At 38.1% G+C, this 20429-nt stretch overlaps 1 protein-coding gene and 1 non-coding gene across 2 annotated transcripts in view; one reads left to right on the top strand and one right to left on the bottom strand.

Moving 5' to 3' along the window:
• Positions 1–20429, top strand: part of LOC136863923 (uncharacterized) — a 45568-nt gene that overhangs the window by 2675 nt on the left and 22464 nt on the right. The window contains exon 2 of the mRNA XM_067140357.1: positions 13000–13161. Coding sequence (XP_066996458.1) covers positions 13024–13161 — 138 coding nt within the window. The 5' untranslated portion in view covers positions 13000–13023. The remainder of the gene's footprint in view (positions 1–12999; positions 13162–20429) is intronic.
• On the bottom strand, positions 16713–16785 carry TRNAS-CGA (transfer RNA serine (anticodon CGA)). Its single transcript has one exon. It is a non-coding gene; the product is annotated as a tRNA-Ser (tRNA).

Genomic DNA, 20429 nt, shown 5'->3' with positions numbered 1-20429 from the left:
CAATTGTTGTAGATTTTAGCAAACGCTGTAGTGCCGGAATGTTTTCCAGCAGGATTTCTATAATGTACCGGAGCGGAGACCAACGACACAAAGTTGTCTTATTTAAATGCTAATTTAAACGCCACCGATCACAGCTGGAACCGAATCCGCTATATTAGGAACAGAAGGTCAACGACTAAACGACAGCGCGACTGACGTCAGTGCTTACTAATAAATAATAATAATAATAATAATAATAATAATAATAATAATAATAATAATAATAATAATAATAATAATGTACATACATACATACATTCAAACATACATACATACATACATACATACATACATACATACATACATACATACATACATACATACATACATACATACATACATACATGCATGCATGCATGCATGCATACTTCATTATAGACTGTTATGCCGTGTAGCGTTCAGTCTTCAAGCCTCTGTAAATTGACCAAATGCCTCCCTAATCCTCTATTTGTAACTAGCTCTTTGGCCCCGTTTATTTCTATATCTCTTATCTTTAAATCATTAGAAACGGAGTCTAACAATCGTAATAATAATAATAATAATAATAATAATAATAATAATAATAATAATAATAATAATAATAATGTTACTTGCTGTATGTCCTACTTACTACTTTGACGGTTTTCGGAGACGCTGAGGTGCCGGGATTTAGTCTCGCAGAAGTTATTTTACGTGCCAGTAAATCTACCGACACGAGGCTGACGTATTTGAGCACCTTCAAATACTACCGGACTGAGCCGGAATCGAATCTGCCAAGTTGGGGTCAGAAGGCCAGCGCCTCAACCGTCTGAACCACTCAGCCCGGTCACAACAATCGTCGTCTTGGTCTCCCTCAACTTCTCTAACCCGCCATGAATGAATATATTATTCTCCGCTGTAACCTATCATTCTCCATTCGCCTCACATGACCCTGCTTCCAAAGCCAGTTTGTTCGTACAGCTTCACAAATTGAGTTCATTCCTAACTTAACCTTTATCTTCTCATTCCTAGTACCCTTCCCCCACTCTTTCCATTGAGTTCATTCCTAACTTAACCTTTATCTTCTCATTCCTAGTACCCTTCCCCCACTCTTTCCACACGTCTTTACCATTTAGACCAATCCCTCCCTGCCACTTTATACCTTTCAGTAGATGATGCATGTAAACTATGAACAACAAAGATTATAGAGTACAGCCTTGTCTAACCTCTTTAGGTACCTTGAATCAAAAACCCTTTCTACCATCAATTCTCACTGCAGCACAATCACCAACATAAATACCTTGAATTGTGATTAATAATCTACCCTTAATCCTATAATGCCAACGGCCGTAGCCGTGTTGAAACACTGGATTCCGTGAGATTACCGAAGTTAAGCATCACTGGACGTGGTCAAGATTTGGATGGGTTGCCACGCGCTGTTGGTGGGGGTAAGGGAACGGAGGAGCGGAAAGGAACTGGCCACCCTATCGTACGTAAACTCCGGCTCAGGCACACCTCTGCGGAGGTTCGGACCTGCCTTCGGGCAGAATACACCCTTTCCTTACCTTAATCCTATAATGATATAGGCTACATTTAATAACCCGTTGACGGGTGAATTGTGACTTGCATGGTGTTCCTAAACTGCCAGTAAATTTACTGAGTGGGGTCCCTCGCCGACTAAATTAAGTAGAATTCGGTCATGTAACTTTGGGCACTAACGATCCTCGCTGATAAGAGATAAATATCAGATGAGCACCACATATCCAATACCAGGATTTCTTTGACTTGAAACTATTATACAAAGAGGGTTAATTTTACAAGGAAAAGGATGACTTATTGTCCGTTTGACAAGTTTCATCTGAAGCTTTCTTATTTTAATCAGTTTATTTATATTTTGGACTCTGAAATGCAATCTTCTTATTCCTCCTCCGCCGCTTTTCCCACACGCTGATGGAATCGTGGGTGAGAACTGTGTCGTACATGTGGACTTGGCGCTGTTTTACGTCCGGGTGCTCTTCCTGACGCCGACCCTAAGTAAAGAGATCTATTCACTATTGCGTAGTCCGGCTCCATGGCGAAATTGTTAGCGTGCTGGCCTTTGGTCACAGGGGTCCCGGGTTCGATTCCAGGCAGGATCTGGAATTTTAACCTTCATTGGTTAATTTCGCTGGCACTGGGGCTGGGTTTATGTGTCATCTTCATCATCATTTCATCCTCACTACGACGCGCAGGTCGCCTACGGGTGTCAAATCAAAAGACCTGCACCTGGCGAGCCGAACATGTCCTCGGACACTCCCGACACTAAAAGCCATACGCCATTTCATTTCATTTACTGTTGCGTATTTCTGTGGTAGTTAGTAAACTTATTAATCAAGGTATGTCGGTCAGAAAAGATTATAAGAGAAGTCTGGTACAGGTAAGTGGAGACAGTACCAAGCTTAACTGGGACGTCGTGTTTGTCACATCATCTTACAACCTGTGAGCACCTAGGGAGATGGAGGGGTGGGCATATACTTGAGAAGTGCATAGGTTTTAGTGTGCGCAGTGATTTCTTTACATGAGGTTTCTAAACTGCTTCTAAAATGAAGGCAAAATTACAAGTTGTAGTTTTATGTGACTGTTGATATGATGGTCATAACCACGTTGCCTCCAGTTGAAGTGGGATACGAACCACAGGGGCAAGTGACAGTTCATGTCTAAAATCTCCCATCACTCTTTGGCCTTGGCGAAAATACAGTGACGATATCGCTCAGATCCTCAGCTTCTGCAATAGGTAACTTATCTGAACCATAATTAATTTCTACCGTGTTTATATTAAAATTGGCTGTTAGAAGTTGGGATGACTTATATGTTCTAATCCAGAACACTCTCTCATCACAGAATACAAGCAAGTTCGAGGTGTTATTAATTTGCATTCCAACACAGACGTTGATCATCTAAAATGTAACTTTTCCTCTGGTTTTGCTTCACTCATTTTAGGTACCAGTAGCAGTTGGAAGAGGAGGTGAAATGTCCGCTCACCAGGTCGCCATTAATTCCAACAAGCGAACTTTAATATTGATAAAATATTGGCTCTTTACGAATGCCGGCATTGTCTGTTTTCTTTTGGTTTGGTTTACGTTTCTTATACTGTGTTTCGGTATAATACATCTTGTTTCCACTATTTAGAAGTGATTTAACCTTTTGTTAACGGCACTTCTTGTGAATTCAGTGTCCAGTAAAATTGACAGTTATTATAAGGGTTTCATCTTATTTTGTTTCATATACTATAGTGAACCGACTTACTCTTGACTGGGGTGTCAATCTCCTTTTCTAGCCCCACGTTGGGCGCCAAATTTTCTTGAACCGACTTACTCTTGACTGGGGTGTCAATCTCCTTTTCAAGCCCTACTGTTGATGACAATTTTCGTTGAACCCCAAAACTTATTTTTGGAACCACGGTGGACGGCAAATTTTTCTTGCGCCGCGTCGAAGGAAAATTTACCTTGCGCCATGTTTTGAGTCTCGCGGCGTCTTTCGTCCTTTTTTTCCACGTATGGGAGTCATTCTTTCTTCCATTCAACTACACGCCGGCGTTCAAGAAAATCTCCAGCTAGCTATGCCATACAACTCAGGGATTATCCTCTTTCAAACTAAAATGTTGTATTTTTTTAACGTGAATCCGACTGAGATACGCACCTCAAATATATCCATCATGTTTGCCTGACTAACAGGCCAATAATTCAAAATACGACCAATCTTAAATTCCATCATTTCCATATGAAATTACCTTAAATTATTCTTATAACCTATAAATAATATTAATAAGTTAAATTCTTAAATACTAATTTTATTCGATATTTTTTTGTACGAAGGATAAGTTGTCATTTAAATGATTCTTATGTACATGTAGGTATCTCATCAAAAATTAAAAAAAATTAAAAATATTGACTTGAAGGTATCACTCTAATTATTGGTTTACATTTCACATTATTAATATTTTTCTCAACATCCACAGTCTTATCTACTGTCATAAACAATTACCTTCCTCAATTTCTCTGCGGAATTACATTATTTCAGGAAGCTCTCCTGACCTGACGTGGATTACCTCCTACATCTCCTCAGTCTCATATATAAAAAAATTAAAATGTTCAGTCCACTAAACTACCATAAAATAATTCTATGATTCCTTCTGGCTAATTCAAAATTAACGAACTGTTATATTAAGAATAAACTAACATGAAATTATCTGGGAATAGAACTCTCAAATTCTCCTTAAATATCAAATTCTAACTTGTTATTAACTTTTATCAAGATCTTAAATGATTACATAATATTATGTTCTACATATGTACGTAATTATTGAAAGGTTTGTTCGACCATGCATTTAAATAATGTTTCTTTTTGGTGTCTCATCCTAACATTATTTCATGTTTGTGACTGTATTGTTATTAACGTAGATGGAGTAAGCAATGTTTCACATGTGTAGCTTTCAATTGCTACCTAGGCTGATATACCAATGAACATAAAAATATATATATATATGTATATATGTTTGATCATACTTGGACATATTCAAAATATTCCCTAAGAAATATGTAATAATTCTTCAGTAAAATCTCAATAAGTTTATGTCTAGGTCCAATTAAGGTCGAACTGCTTTATAAATCCAATCACTGAGTGCTAATGGTCAAGGGCTACCGTAGATGAAACTTCCACACTCGCAAATAGCAATAACATAACAGTATGAAGACACTACCGTCAATGATTTACTGTTCCCACTTAAGTCATTTTAAATATTGAGTAACATGTAAAATTGTCTTAGAAAATGCCGTCATTATGCTCTACTATAGGTTATCTAGGGTTATTTTTGAGGATCGTACATTATTACTAATCTGCAAGTTCACTAACCAAATGTCAATAACTCAAATAATAAGACAAGCCATATTACATATCGCTATATGCGTCAAATATATCCTGATCCATAACTGTTTGAAATAAACGGACATCAATTCCTTATTCGTCGTCGTATTAATCATAATTCTACGCCTAATATCTCAATGCATATATTACTTATAACATTCACAAGTCTTACCTCAATATTCCCGACGTATATGAGCTCACCGCGAATATAAACATCACTAACTCTTTCCAAAGTACCGCTCAATTCACTATATTCAATATCTCATCAGAATTCATATTATATGGATCAACAACTATCATTTATATCGACGCATACTTCTCTTATCAAAGCATGAAGATATTAAGCCTGTATCTATTTACATTAGGTAAAAGTTGACGTCGTATCCGCACGTTAACCTACAATTCAATATACCGTACTACATATTCTCGTTTGAAATATCTCATTTCGCATTATGTACGGCAATATTCTTTGAAAGAAAGCTAAACATTGCAAGCAAAGCACATCATTATGCGAGTGTTATCTTTCCTACACATGGGAGTGTTTATTAGTTTTGGAAGATTACCTAAATCCATCAGTTAAACATCAACATTGGTACATTCGCGCTGAAACTCGATATTGAGATCACCTCTCGAAGATATATCGACCTAGCTCTTGTACAATCACCATCGACAACTTGATATCAAATGATATACATATAACTACAATTTAAGAAAAGAAATTTGTGAAACTTAACTTAATCCATCTGCGTTTCTGGACTGGGATGGCTGCTTCCTGGTTCTCCTAGGACGTTCATCTCCGGGTTATCGCTGCATCATGACCGGGCTGCGGCCACGATCCTCGGGTCCGTAGGAATGGTTGGCGGGTTACCGTCAGACTCTCGTCCCATCTTCACTCTAGCCGGTCATCACGTAGCTCTCGAAGACATGCATAAAACACATATTTGAAGACATCATTAGCTTGACAACCATGCTACTCGTAGATCTTCCTTAAACTATACTTATGTTGAGCAGAGTAGGTTATGATGTGACAAACGTCAATATTTTAATTTGAATTATCTTAAGAGGTATCTTAAATGTTGCCGTGTCTTCACTAGATACATTAATTGATCGGTTTTCGTCTTCAATAATAAATCTTTGATACTCTAGTTTACTCGGAACCTGCGCTCAATTATTTACTTCGTTTATTCCTTTTTTTTTTTTTTTTTTTTTTTTTATACTCCGCATGGGATTTCCGTTACGACTACGAAAAATATATTGTCATAACTTTATAATGCAATCTGGTTTTACAAAAATTTAGGAAGTATCCCTTAAATCTTCTGTTCTAGTTGCATATCAATTCATTCGTAAATCTCTTCCTGGCGACTTCATGCGATGTTCCCCCTTCCTATTGTTGTTTCTTCCAATTAAAAGTCACTGCATTCATCTAAATCACGGCCATTTGGATTCCACATGTCTGCACTTTCTTCCAAGATATTCATGGCCTATTTAATTCTGCACGTCTGTATATTACAAGTCGTATTTTCTGCCGCATGATTTCCGACATCGCTATTCACGGCAAAACGACGATTTTAATATCGCGATTCTAAATGACCAGGGCAATGAAATGGTACAATAGCAACTAAGTGACTGGCATGGAGAAAAGTCTGATCAGTTTTATATCCTTTTATACAACGGTTCATATTAACAACGAAGAAATTAGTGATGACCGAACTGTATCCCACGTGCAAACGCAAGCATTTCCGAAACAAAGCGAGAGTGAATCGGCCTGTAACAGTGTTGAAATCAGTTCGTCTTCCTGTTCTGTAAAAAGAAAATGTGTAGACTTCGAAACATAATTTCTTGTTAAAAGAAAATTCAACAAAGATTGGTTAGGCCATTTTGATTGGTTTTCAGAAAGCAATAGGTTTCCTGTGTAGACAAAACTAAAGTGAGGAGAGTAATATTTTATAACTTCGAATATATTTATGAGGAATAAACTTAGTGGTGGCCAAGGTATTTAGAGTGTCTACTGACAAATAACTTGTTATACATGTCCTGTGTGAAAATGTCATCATATGCAAGTCCTGGAGTACACTCTAATCAGCGGCAGGCGCTGAGGATCATTGTTTCGAATCCCAATACAGGCATCAGTAGTCTAGAATGTAATGTTTCCTTTCGTTTTGCTTCACTTACTGCATGTAAATGCTGGAATGGCATCTTACAGAAAGCCTTAAAGCACGCCGTCTAATCGTTCCTCAAAATAATAAGAATTAATTACTTATACAAAACATGACAAGTAGGCTTCTTTAACGTATGACTTTTACTATCGGAATGATGTTCACGCAGTTTTTAGCACATAAAACAATCACAGTGAGCGATTACTTGCGTTAGTGTCAACTAACAGTAGCTTATAGAAGCACGGGGCTACATCTATGTTCAGAGGGCAGTGATCCTGTAAATGCAACTGACATGTTTTCATACCTATACGCAGGCGAGTTATTTCCTAACATCGCTGTTTCTTGCTCACAGTAATGTCAACAGGGTGCCATACAGACGTGTAAGTTTAGGGCCTGCAGGGCCTACAATGCAGGCAGGCCCGTGCCTATAAAGGGCCTCGCAGGCTCCTCGCAGAAAAGAATGTACCCTAGCCTAATTTAATTTAATTCTTTTAAACAATTTTCACGTATAGGAATTACCACTTGGTTGCATCTAGCAGCAGTTGATTGTGTTGAAACACTGCACAGTTGTGAAAAGTATTTGCCTTTGCCGTCTCTCGCAACACCGCGACACGTTCCTCAGAAAAGACCTGCGCCTTTAAAAATAATTACAGTAATGGAAACTGATACCAAAATATCATATTTTAGTTAGGAAATGATACCTTATTGATGTGTAGAGTAGTTCAGATCTTATTATGCACAAATTTTGCATAAAATTTAACTTTTGTCACACATTTATGTGACGACAGTGTGTAATGGCAATAAGAAATTGTAGTAACAACCGGCCAACTCAATTTCGAACGAGTTCTCTTTGCGCGGAGTTAATACCGTAATACTTTTATCAATTGTGCGGATTGATATTTTTCAAACTTTATTTAAACATTTTTTTATTTAATTGTGTTCGTATATTTTTCTGTGTTATAATCGAGTAAATTATTGTAACCGAGTAGGCCTATGAGTGTAGAGTGTAGTACTGTAGTTACTGAAAAATGAAACCAATTAAAGTTAAGTACCTACATTTAAGTGGCTCATGCTTGGCAGTTCAGCAGCTTAGCCTGTAAACCACGGAGGCAATCAAATACAACCTATTACACATTATTGTTAATAATCTTACAATAGAGGCGCGCGGCTGTGAGCTTGCATCCGGGAGATAGTGGGTTTAAATACCACTGTCGGCAGCCCTGAAGATGGTTTTCCGTGGTTTCCCATTTTCACACCAGGCAAATGCTGGGGCTGTACCTTAATTAAGGCCACGGCCACTTCCTTCCAATTCCTAGGCCTTTCCTCTCCAATCGTCGCCATAAGACCTATCTGTGTCGGCAGGACGTAAAGCCACGAGCAAAACAAATCTTGCAATAACGAATAATCCCTTTGTTCATACAACTTGAAAATATAATGCATTACTTCTACCTGCTGTAATTACATTTGTATTAAGTTATTGATACGATTTACGTTGTATTTTTTTGGGGGGGGAATCCGAATTTTTATTTTGGCATGCGGGCCCGTATAACATTCATTACGCCCCTGGTGCCATGATAGTATTTACAGTACCTAACCGGAAGTTAACGACTAGGGGCTGCCACATTTGAACACACTCATGTGACTTTGATGTCAGTTAAGATTGAACCTGCTGTCCTGGGGACAGAAGTATAAAAAAAAATTGCATATGGCTTTTAGTGCCGGGAGTGTCCGAAGATATGTTCGACTCGCCAGGTGCAGGTCTTTTGATTTAACGCCCGTAGACGACCTGCGCGTCGTGATGAGGATGAAATGATGATGATGAAGACGACATATACACCCAGCCCCCGTGCCAGCAAAATTAACCAATGATGATTAAAATTCCCGACCCTGCCGGGAATTGAACCCAGGACCTCCGTGACCAAAGGCCAGCACGCTAACCATTTAGCCATGGAGCCGGACAACAGAAGAAGGCATTTTGATCATCCCGATGAACATGATTAGACTATTAACGTTTGAGTAAAGTAGCAAGAGAAATGTTTTGACTTCTCTGAAACAATAAAAGCTTCTCAGGGGAAAATAAATCTCCTTTGGCCTGAAAAAGGAACTCTTCCTATGTTAAGAATACTGTACATAGCATGTTTAATCTCACTTTAACCATTTTCTATAGTAATTTTGCTATACAAATAGTGCTGAATAGCTGAATGCTTTGCTACCAAGAAGGCAGGAATCCCAAGGGCAAGAAGTGATGCTGGGATAACTTCCAATAACTTACAGTATGAACCGGTACACAAGTATCACTTTGAACTGGAATTAATAATATTTTACCATACTAAAATTGTTTCAGATTTTTCATATTTTTCAAAACTCTCGCGAGAGTCAGCTTACCATGCTCAAACTTGAATTCAGCAAAGGTTGATCTATGAAATGGCTCATGTACATGTTGATTAGATTGGCTGCAAGTGCACAGCAGAGATGAGGAGCCAGGAGTTTTTGATAGCCTTCCAACCAACATTGATTAGTAGGCTGGTGTAAGCACTAATTTCTTAATTGAGTTCACTGCTGTCAGGCCAAATTACTGAGTTGGAGACTGAATTTATTGTAGATTCAATTTGATCACATCATGAAAGATAATGATTATATTAGTATTGGGTCCTAAACGTCTATGGCAAGCTTTGGTTTTTTTACTTCATAATTATGTGGAACAGCTGAGCACATTTATTTTGTGTTATGAGTGGGTGTAGTGTAAATATTTTTGTTCACTCACTGTGGCTAAAACTGAAAAGTGGTTAGTGACCTGTTTGATGATATGCAATGTTTATTTTCCAATGCAAGCACTTCCACTCCAAGCCTAGTTGTCCTTTTTTCATATTAAAGCTATTTGTAAAAAGAGAACTCCAGCTAGTGGAAGATATTCAGTGAATTAAGACGTACATTTTCCACTGACTACATACTAAAGAGTTGAAGAACACCCAGTATAAGTTATATGTCCCATGTTAGTGGTTATTAAAGTAAAACATTAAAAAAGGGGGCAGCTTCTGTGTAAAGGCCATCACAATCTGGCTCCACAAGATATTACTACCTCTATATCTCGCTTGTTGTAATTGTAGGTGTCTGGAAGAGCACTTCCTAGAATCAGATATGTGTTACTTTATGGTGTATTTTTGTTTGAGATTGTACTAAGGGCCAGTTTGAAAGAGCCCAGGAGTTAGGACTAATTTCTGCTTAGAAGCTAATATTTTCTAAGTGGGTTGCACCTTTGTTTCATTCTGTTGATGTGCTTATAGCGTTGCCTGCGTTATAATACAAGGCCTTGAAATAGAGCCCATAAGACTCTATCAGAGTGGTCACATTGAAGTTCAATGCTGGGCCACTAGGGTCACTTTCTTGCCCCCAGTCTAGCAGGTTCGCGCCTTAAAACGTGATTATTAAGTGAGTTGGTTATGAATGTGTGTATTCGTCTGATGTTAACCACTCGCAGTTCCAGTCATGGTTTATTTAGGAGAAATTAAAGGCAGTGGGATTTCGTTTCACAAGATTCCAGTGAATGTTCCATATTCGAAACATTATACAGAGGAAACATTTCACATGAGATACGACTTCCAGCTGATGAAACTAGGCCTCTGCTCCTAAGTTTTGATCCTAGTTATGTCATAAAATCGTGCAATCCCAAAATTTGTCACTGGACTTTTTTTTTTTGGTAAATAATGCTACCGTGACCGGTGATCATTTGAGAGGCCTCTTCAAACTAAGAAATCTTCAATTATGACACCGGTAAGGAAACTAACTTGAAAAGTAATTTGCCCAACAAATTTGGAGAAAATTAATGTAGCAAGGGCGAAAAATATTGTATATTCCCCCTGAAACAATCTCTGTTTAAAATAAACCATTTGTTTTATGGAGCATTTTATGAAATGGTTTGATGTGCATGAAGTCTGCAGCACCTCACATGCTACATATTGAGAACAAATGAGCATTTTTTAGCACTGACAAGGAGTGCCTCAGTTTATTAATTAATGATTTCCTGTCATATGTTAAGAAAATTCAAATGCATTCAGAGAAAGTGAAAAGATTCATGAGGGAAATTATCAGGCATTGATCTTGACTACCCAATCCACTGTGGCCTGCATAAAATACCTCATAAGTGTTCATTTGCATTATGTACTGACGAGGAACCTAATGAGCTATGACATCGAGCTCTTCTTCAGCTACCTAAGATGCAATCGAAACAACGCTTCATACTAGGATCAAAACATGGCAATGTTGAGCTGAGGGATGAAGAGAAGATCCATACTGTACGAACCAATTTACTACAGTCAAGAGAGTCCCGGATGGATGAAAAAGATAGAACGTATGGAAGTGGCAAATATGTGCAAATTCCGCAGCTTCCTGAGCGCATAATGTATATCATTACAAAACCCTTGCAAGGTAAATTACATCAAATCTGCTTGAACAATATTGTAAAGAGTTGGCTACTATTATATAAGTATGATTAATTTGTTTCAAGGTCAGCAGCTAAAATGCCTGGTATTTCTGTAGCTATGGTAGCATTATACTTAGTACATGTGGTAGAAGAACAAACTGACTGTGAAGGCTGTTAAGAACATATCTCTTCTCTAGCTACTCAAAGTCCAACATTGTGTCTTATTCATTTTCAAGATCGAGGAGCCCTCAGATTCCCAAAATCATCGTCTGTGGCACTTCTGCAGTGCACGACAGAATTTGTCACCTCTGCTGTGCAGTACTTGCCCCGAAATGAGTCACTAAAAAGTGTGCATTTTGTCCCAAAGACGTGTTCATCAGTGAAATTAAGTGTAGGAAGTATAAAGACGATAAATCACCTCATTTTCTACTCCAAAACATGTATGAGACCTCTATTAGACAACATTGCTTCGAGCCACTCTAGTAGAAGAGAGAAAGTTTTGAAACTTCAGTGACATATCCAAGCCAGTGAAGCACTGCTCTATAAATAAAGTACTGTCAATACTCGCAAAAACATTTAGCTCTGTTTTTTTAGGATATAGTTTACTTATTGACATATACGGCCATGCGAACACAAGGGGGCAAGAACGCGATCCTTGTGGCTGAATGGTGAACTAGGATGCAGCCCGTTTCTGTAAGTGCATTTCAAGGCCTTGTGGTATAGCGTAGACAACGGCTTATAGGCAGTAATCGGTCCATGTTCTGCACCCATGAACTGTGGCATGGGGCCTGGGATGCCTAGTCCAGTCCAAAGCAGTGGACATTGTATAATTGGTAGGGGCAGGTATTATTAGTGAATTAATGGAATATTGCAGTGGTATTTTCATGTGGAAAAGAAATTAAGGACAGTACCTGTACTTCAAATTCAGCATGAACTGCCAAGGAAGGCTGTCACTAATTCCAAAGTCTATTCATAACACCAGATAAGCTGGTAGAATCCATTCAGATTTGTGAATTCTCCTACATTTGGTACATGTGATACTTATGACATTTCTCTGTAACAGTTTAACATAAATTAGGCAAGAACAGCTATTGTACTCAAAAGAGAAATGAAACATTGGTTAATTAAACTAGATGTGTGTTGGTGATATACAAGTATGTATTGCATAGATAAGAATAATAAAAAATGTGTGTTTTCAATATTATGTTTCTACTTCATCAATTGGGCCTTGGCCATTTCTCTATAAATAAATTAAAAGTGAACACTTCTCTCTCTTTACAATAGAATCCATTAGATTTTGTGTAATCATCCTTTGCTTTCTTCTGAAGTTACACAGTGTGATTTTGTTTTCTTATCTCTTTCCCATTTCTGCCACCAAAGTTCATGTTGAAAGAAAATGTGTGCTTTTCAGATAAATTCCATGTATCTTTAAAAAATGTAATTGTAATTTTTAATGAGGGTTTGTCATGAAAGGAGCACAAAATCAAAATTATTGTATTCAGTAAAGTACATCTCCTGTTTCAGGTGTTTGGTTTCAGCAAAAACATAATGTCAGACAGTTCAACAGCAGCACATTCAGAAATACTGGCCAGTCAAGGACCCAGCAAGTCTGCAGACATCAATACAGCAGCTGGAGCACTGGAGTCTGCTCAGAATAAGATCAAGAGACTTGAACAGGAGCTCCAAGTAAGTTTTCAAGTAATATTTCCAGATTTTGAATATGATTAAACAGACAGAACTTACTGAACACATTGGAGAGGGAAATGTGTAAATTAATGCTGGGTATTGGACTGATCTCTTTGCTTCTGAGTTTTTAAATCTTAATCAATTTCAATATTTGGTAGGTATATAGCACATTATACAGAAGCTCATGAATCATGTGTATAAAAATATATTTATGCAAGCAGGGCAGTATTCTCCAAATGGCTGACTAGACTTTGTCTAAGGCATCCTCTACAAAGATGTACCATACCCAAAAAGTCACAAAGAGAAGACAAGTGTAAAGAAGAGCTTATTATATACAGTATTTTCAAATGACTGGTTCACACAAGTAGGAGATTAAATTTACCATCAGGAAGTCAACAAATTTAGAAACATTACTCCAACTTGTTGAGAGGATATGGCCCTGGGCTTCACTCAAACTACAACAGAGATGGGTACAAGGTTAATTCCTGGAGGCAAAAGCAGACAAACCCGAGGTTACCGGTACCACTCTATTGCACTTAATGCCAAGTTTATGAATACCATAGTGAAAGTCTTTATCTTCCACTTATTCAGGGGTTTTTGTCACTTGTACAGAGATGTCTTTAATTTGCTCCTACTCAATCCCATACATCCTTGTATCATCAAATAAATCTACTTTTGACTATGATTCAGTAAAGTTTAAATTTAATTTCATACTTAATAAATTAAAGCATTCTTATAGCTGTGGACTTAAAATATGACACAGAAAAGAGGAAATAAAAAGCAGAGCCAGATGATTGATTGATTGATTGATTGATTGATTGATTGATTGATTGATTGATTGATTGATTGATTGATTGATTGATTGATTGATTGATTGATTGATTGATTGATTGATTGATTGATTGATTGATTGATTGATTGATTGATTGAAACTGAGTATAACTACACAAGAAAACACAGAAGTTCATTACATATAGTTTGACCTTTCCTGTTTCTTGATGGATGCAGTATTTTCTCATCTGTGTCTAGGCAATGGCCAGAGAAAATATAGCTTCCACTGAAGTCTTAGTTACATTTATGGCTGTGACAGTATGGGAACTGTTGAGGTATGGGTGGTGCCAAGTAAGTTAACCCTTAAGCTGTAAGTTAATTTTTGATCCATTCATGAAGGAATGCAATTTTGAGGCAAAAAATTAATTTTTTCAAGTCAAATCTTTTATGTGCTATGAATGTTTCATTGGGAAATAAGAACTCACTAGATTAAATAATGACTATTATTGGACATTAACCAGGGAGATCTACAGTGCAAGCTGCAAGCAGTGCACTGTGTACTCAAGTATATTGGAGTATATTGGAGATGTATGTATGTTGGGTATTCAGCCTGAAGGCTGGTTTGATCCTCCACAGTTCCACTGAAAGCTATCAACAGATAGCCTAGGCATCACTGAAGAGGCATAATAAAACCAAAAGGGCACGCTTCCACTGTATTCGTTGACTATACAAAGGTGTTTGGTGGAGTAAACCGTAACATCCTCATACAGAAGCTCGAAGCAGCTTTAGGACCTGAAGATCATTTTCTCCAGTTAACCCATTAGTGCATTAAGTTTCCTGGTCGCATTTTAGTTTATTTTTTTGTGTTTTCCTAACCATTTGTAGGTACATTAAATATCTATGATGCATAGAAACAGGAATATTACGTGCTTTGGCAGGGAGGTGCGATCCAAAAAATCGGATCACATGCAAGAATAATTCAGTGAGGAAGAGAAGACTCAACAACAGAATACCAGTACAGTACAATGATAGTTTATTTATTGTTTATTTTGTCAGAATATCAGTTAAAAATACACTCACATACAAGAAACATACTCAAATGTTGATACAAACAAGTTTTTTTGCTCAAAATTCTGTACTCCTATCACACTTCGCATAATATTCTACGTCAGTTTGTAGAGTTCTCCAAGGAAACTACCTGAGGCATTATACCACCACTGTTTTTTTAGTATGAATGGTAGGCCTTGAAACATATCAGGTGCAGGCCTACGTCACATTTGTCGCACATGAATTTTGCTTATCCGAACACTGGCGGCATTTCTTTTCCGTGCTCATGGAAATAATCCAGTTGTTCCTTTCATCAAAGCGACTATGTTGGGATCACATGGTTGTTTTTCCTTCTAGAAAAAGTTCCATGTGTCTTCAGCCAACCAACACATATATCCCTACGATACTTTAGGAGACTTTGCGATTTGTTATCATCCAGTAAGACTTTACACATTATCAGCCATTCACTGACAATACAAACATCCAGTAAGTAAATAAAGATTGGCCAGTATCATTTTTTTTTGGACGTATTCTGGTTCTGTATATTGCGACTAACTGATCTATTAGATCTACACCCCCCCACCCCCCCATTCCTTTATTATAGGAGCCAAAAAGTGTAGGCTGCTTGATTGTCGCCTTTCCTTTCTTTTCCTTGGACCATCACTGTGGTTTGTTCCTATGGTAAGAACATTGTTATACTCCCATTTGACAGCAAGTATTTCATCCGAAGAGCATAAATCGCTGGTTCCACATGGCAATTTCTTCATTTCAGCTGTGCTTATGAGAGGGCATTTTTCAATACAGCTTTCTTGAATAGTTCCCGTTGCACAGTACCCTTCATCAGACAGGTGTTTGAGCAATTTCACTGATGTGAAATAGTTATCAAAAAAGATATAGCTTGAACTCTTTGTGTAGGGGTACATCAGCAGACTTTGGTGAGCTCAGACATGGGTATTGGTTCACAATGAGTTTTCAACACAGGATGAAGATCTGATTTCCTCCACGTAAAATTTTGGTTTCCCCTCACAGGAACATGTTTCCTCTTTCGTGGGAGTCCGCTCTCTCCATATGATTCTGGTAACTGAACAACTTTTGAACCAGACATGATAGGTTCTGGTGTAAGTTCATGAGAATTTGCGGTTTCTTCAAGGTCTGCGTCATTAGTCTGTATTTCACACGAGCTGATCGCAGGGGCAAAGCGTCAGGGGAGACAGGGTAGACAGCGTGTACCCTTAACTTTTTGTGAAAGAAATATTGTCTAGTTAATTCAATTACTTTTTAGAACATTAAATATTTCCAGATTCGTGACATTATTGTATTCTTCGCTTTAATTATTTTCGTCTCACTTCGGCAATGCTAAGGCTCGCGTTAGTTACACGAATCACGTAGGCGAAAGTAGATGCTGTCCATTCTGTGTATTTTCCCTTTGATTTTCAAAGCTTTCAGATAGAGCAACACTAACGCTATCTGTAAGTGCTGACTGTAGAACTATGACTTTCCTATAACAAGATGTCTCCACCCAGTAGACAGACTTACCAGCGTCTCTTCCTGTTCTCATTGGCTAGTATTTGGATCTCTCTTATAAAGGTGCTCTTATTGGCTACCATCTTAGACATGCTTTTAATGTTATTAATTTGAATTTAATCGAAAGCGACTTTCAACCTATTAGGTCGTGTTACGTACATTTAGTACGTATTGAAGAGATGTTAAGTACAGAACAAAATTGGCCAACCAGACACCAGTGGGATCCGAACCCACAACCTCCCGATTTCGCGTCGGTTGCTCTACCAATTGAGCTATGGTGTCCTAGGCCATCTTTGTTCTGTTGGAAAGGATCTAAGCTACAGGTATGGTACTACTACCATCACACTGTAGAGTGCGTTTAAGTTGCCCGTTGAGGGCCAAGTCAATGAATATTGAATTTTCACAACCACATTGTAATCGAAAGCGACTTTCAACCTATTAGGTCGTGTTACGTACATTTAGTACGTGTTGAAGAGAGGTTAAGTACAGAACAAAAATGGCCAACCAGACACCAGTGGGATCCGAACCCACAACCTCCCGATTTCGCGTCGGTTGCTCTACCAATTGAGCTATGGTGGCCTAGGCCATCTTTGTTCTGTTGGAAAGGATCTAAGCTACAGGTATGGTCGTGAAAATTCAATATTCATTGACTTGGCCCTCAACGGGCAACTTAAACGCACTCTACAGTGTGATGCTAGTAGTACCATACCTATAGCTTAGATCCTTTCCAACAGAACAAAGATGGCCTAGGCCACCATAGCTCAATTGGTAGAGCAACCGATACGAAATCGGGAGGTTGTGGGTTCGGATCCCACTGGTGTCTGGTTGGCCTTTTTTGTTCTGTACTTAACAACTCTTCAACACGTACTAAATGTACGTAACACGACCTAATAGGCTGAAAGTCGCTTTCGATTACAATGTGGTCGTGAAAATTCAATATTCATTAATTTGAATTTACTTTATTATAAGACACGTCTAAAATAAATTAATAATATTTAAATACGAAGTATAGTAAACTTACACCTAATAAATGAATGACAGCATCAAAACCCTTCAAGTACGTGCATTTTCTTGCCCGCCAATATTAGTTGCGGTATTATAACCCCAACAACTATTGGCTTCCAGTCTTAATAAGGTACTCCAGAGTACGCATACGGAAGAAATTGCTTAAATTGATGCTGTATATTCCATTAAAGTCAGTTTCTAGTGAACGCGCTATGAGTGCATTCAAATGAATTAAAACGTATTTAAGGAATTGGATGACCAACCAAAGACTAACTTGGGAACTCTAGCTATAGAGAAGAAATTTCTGTGGAATCTTAGCAAGACGCCTGACTTCAAGACGAGAGTAATAGATATTTTTGTCAAAATGAAGGACAGGCGGATTAAACTCATTTACAAGAATATTGTTTAAGGTGACTTGTACGAACAACTATTTATTTCTTATTTCTCTTATTAAATCTACATAACAATGAAATATATTGCTATTTTTATTCTAAAAGTATGTTGTTATTTGACAACTCCCGCAGCCTATTTCGTCTATATTTAAAAATAAAGCAAGTGCACGTAGGGTTATAGGTTGTTATAGGGTTTGTCTTATTTTCAGAGTCATTAATATAATACTGAATACAGATGTATGCGTCGAAAACAAAATTCCATATAATAATATGATTAAAATAGTTTAAATAAAAGAAATCTCTGTCTACCCACTTACATAGTTCACGCTTCGCCACTGGCTGATCGTCATCCTCCAGCCAAGATGGTTAAGGTTACCTTCATGTTCATCAGTTTTATCGCTGTCAACGTCTGTCTCCCTACCCTCTGCCAGAACTGCAGTGTATAGTACATTCTCAGTGTCATCACTGTCCAGCTCCATGGCTAAAGGGTTAGCATGCTGGCCTTTGGCCACAGGGGTCCCGGGTTCGATTCCCGGCAGGGTTGGGAATTTTAACCATCATCGGTTGATTTCCATGGCACGGGGGCTGGGTGTATGTGTTGTCTTCATCATCATTTCATCCTCATCACGACGCGCAGGTCACCTACGGGAGTCAAATAAAAAGATCTGCACCCGGTGAGCTGAACTCGTCCTGGGATATCCTGGCACTAAAAGCCATACGACATTTCATTTAGTGTCATCACTGTCTTCCTCATCCTCTTTCTCAAGCATTTCAATTGTCTTGGCCACAGGAAGACTGAAATAAGATGAAAAACATGCCTTTTATTGATCAGAAACATCCTACAGTGATTAGAAAATTAGAAAATAAGGAGAAAAATGTAAGACTGCTTGCATGTGGTCTGATTTTTTGGATCCGTGAAAATAAATCATTTTATTTCCAAAATGTATGAATATACTAGTCCAAAATGCATATCAAACAAATGCATGGATTCTTAAAAATATTTCTACAACAAATAAGGGATCAGATATCTTATAAGTGATTTTGTGAAGAATACTTACCACATGCGGTGAACAGTGCTGCTCTGGGATGCCATGTTGTCTTTTAATTAATACTGTACCAGTCTGGCCAACTGCACACACTAACTAATGGTGCTGAATTGTTCAGAAGGAATTATTGAACAGATATGAAAGGGAAAAGAACAGAAGATTATACAATTATCAAATTTAAAGACTGAAGTACCAAGATCCAATTTGTCAGATCATAATCAACATCATGGAAGGGAATGTAATAAAGATTAGTGATAGTCTTCTTCAGTCAAGAGACATCATACAAATGAATGGCATACTACAAGGTGACCCCCTGAACCCCATGATGTTTAATATAATCATACATGATGTAGAACAGAAAGTAGTAACTGGAGATGTGAATATGTACTTATATGCAGATGATATGGTTATAATGAGCTTCTTCTTCTTCTTGCTAGTTGCTTTACGTCGCACCGACTCAGATAGGTCTTATGGCGATGATGGCACAGGGAAGGGCAAGGAGTGGGAAGGGAGCGGCCATGGCCTTAATTAAGGTACAGCCCCAGCATTTGCCTGATGTGAAAATGGGAAACCACGGAAAACCATTTTCAGGGCTGCCGACAGTGGGGTTTGAACCTACTATCTCCCGAATACTGGATACCGGCCGCACTTCAGCGACTGCAGCTATCGAGCTTAGGTGTTATAATGAGCAACAGCAAGAGCTCATTACAGGAAGCTCTTAATAGACTAGTGGAATGGTCTCAAAAGAATGACATGCATATAAACCAGAGTAAGAACAAGGTCATGAAGTTCTAGAAGGAGGGAAACTGATATCAATGGATATATTTACCTGCAGAAACCAAACAACTGAAATAGTCAGATCTTTAAAATATTTAGAGGTAACTACAAGTCATTGGATTCACTTTCACCAGGCACATTGAAGATAAAACAGTGGCTGCGATAAAGGCTGCAATGGAGATTCACAATCTCAAATCCCTTTCACTAAGAACAGCAATGCCCTTATTCAAACTGAAAGTTGCTCCAGTAGCTTTGTATGCAATTGAGATAACATGGCCATGCACTTCATACAGAAATCTGAAAACTTTGGACAGAACCAAAGCCAGATTCATAAAAAGAGCACTCTGCATCTCAAAGTTTTCACCAATTCGACTTGTATACCAGCTGGCAGGAACATCATCCTTCATAGAAGACCTGATGACAACTTGTAATTTGACACCATCTCCAGGTACCAAAAGGTTCCTGGATGAACAGCACCAGAAAACTGCAGAAATAGACCCAAAATTCTCTAATAATCCCACCATGAACTATGATGAATAGAAGGCAGCCAATTTTGAGCTACATCACCTCTACATGAGAGGAGCAATTCACGGCTTTCATCACCGTATTTGTAATAAGAAAGGTTTTCACCAGCTATCCAGCAACTGTGTTTGTGAAATCTGTGGCTCACATTGTTCACTATACCACCTGTGTGAATGCACAAAAA

The sequence above is a fragment of the Anabrus simplex genome, chromosome 1 (genome assembly GCF_040414725.1).
Source record: "Anabrus simplex isolate iqAnaSimp1 chromosome 1, ASM4041472v1, whole genome shotgun sequence".
NCBI lineage: Eukaryota > Metazoa > Arthropoda > Insecta > Orthoptera > Tettigoniidae > Anabrus > Anabrus simplex.
This window is presented reverse-complemented; position numbering and strand designations above follow the sequence as displayed.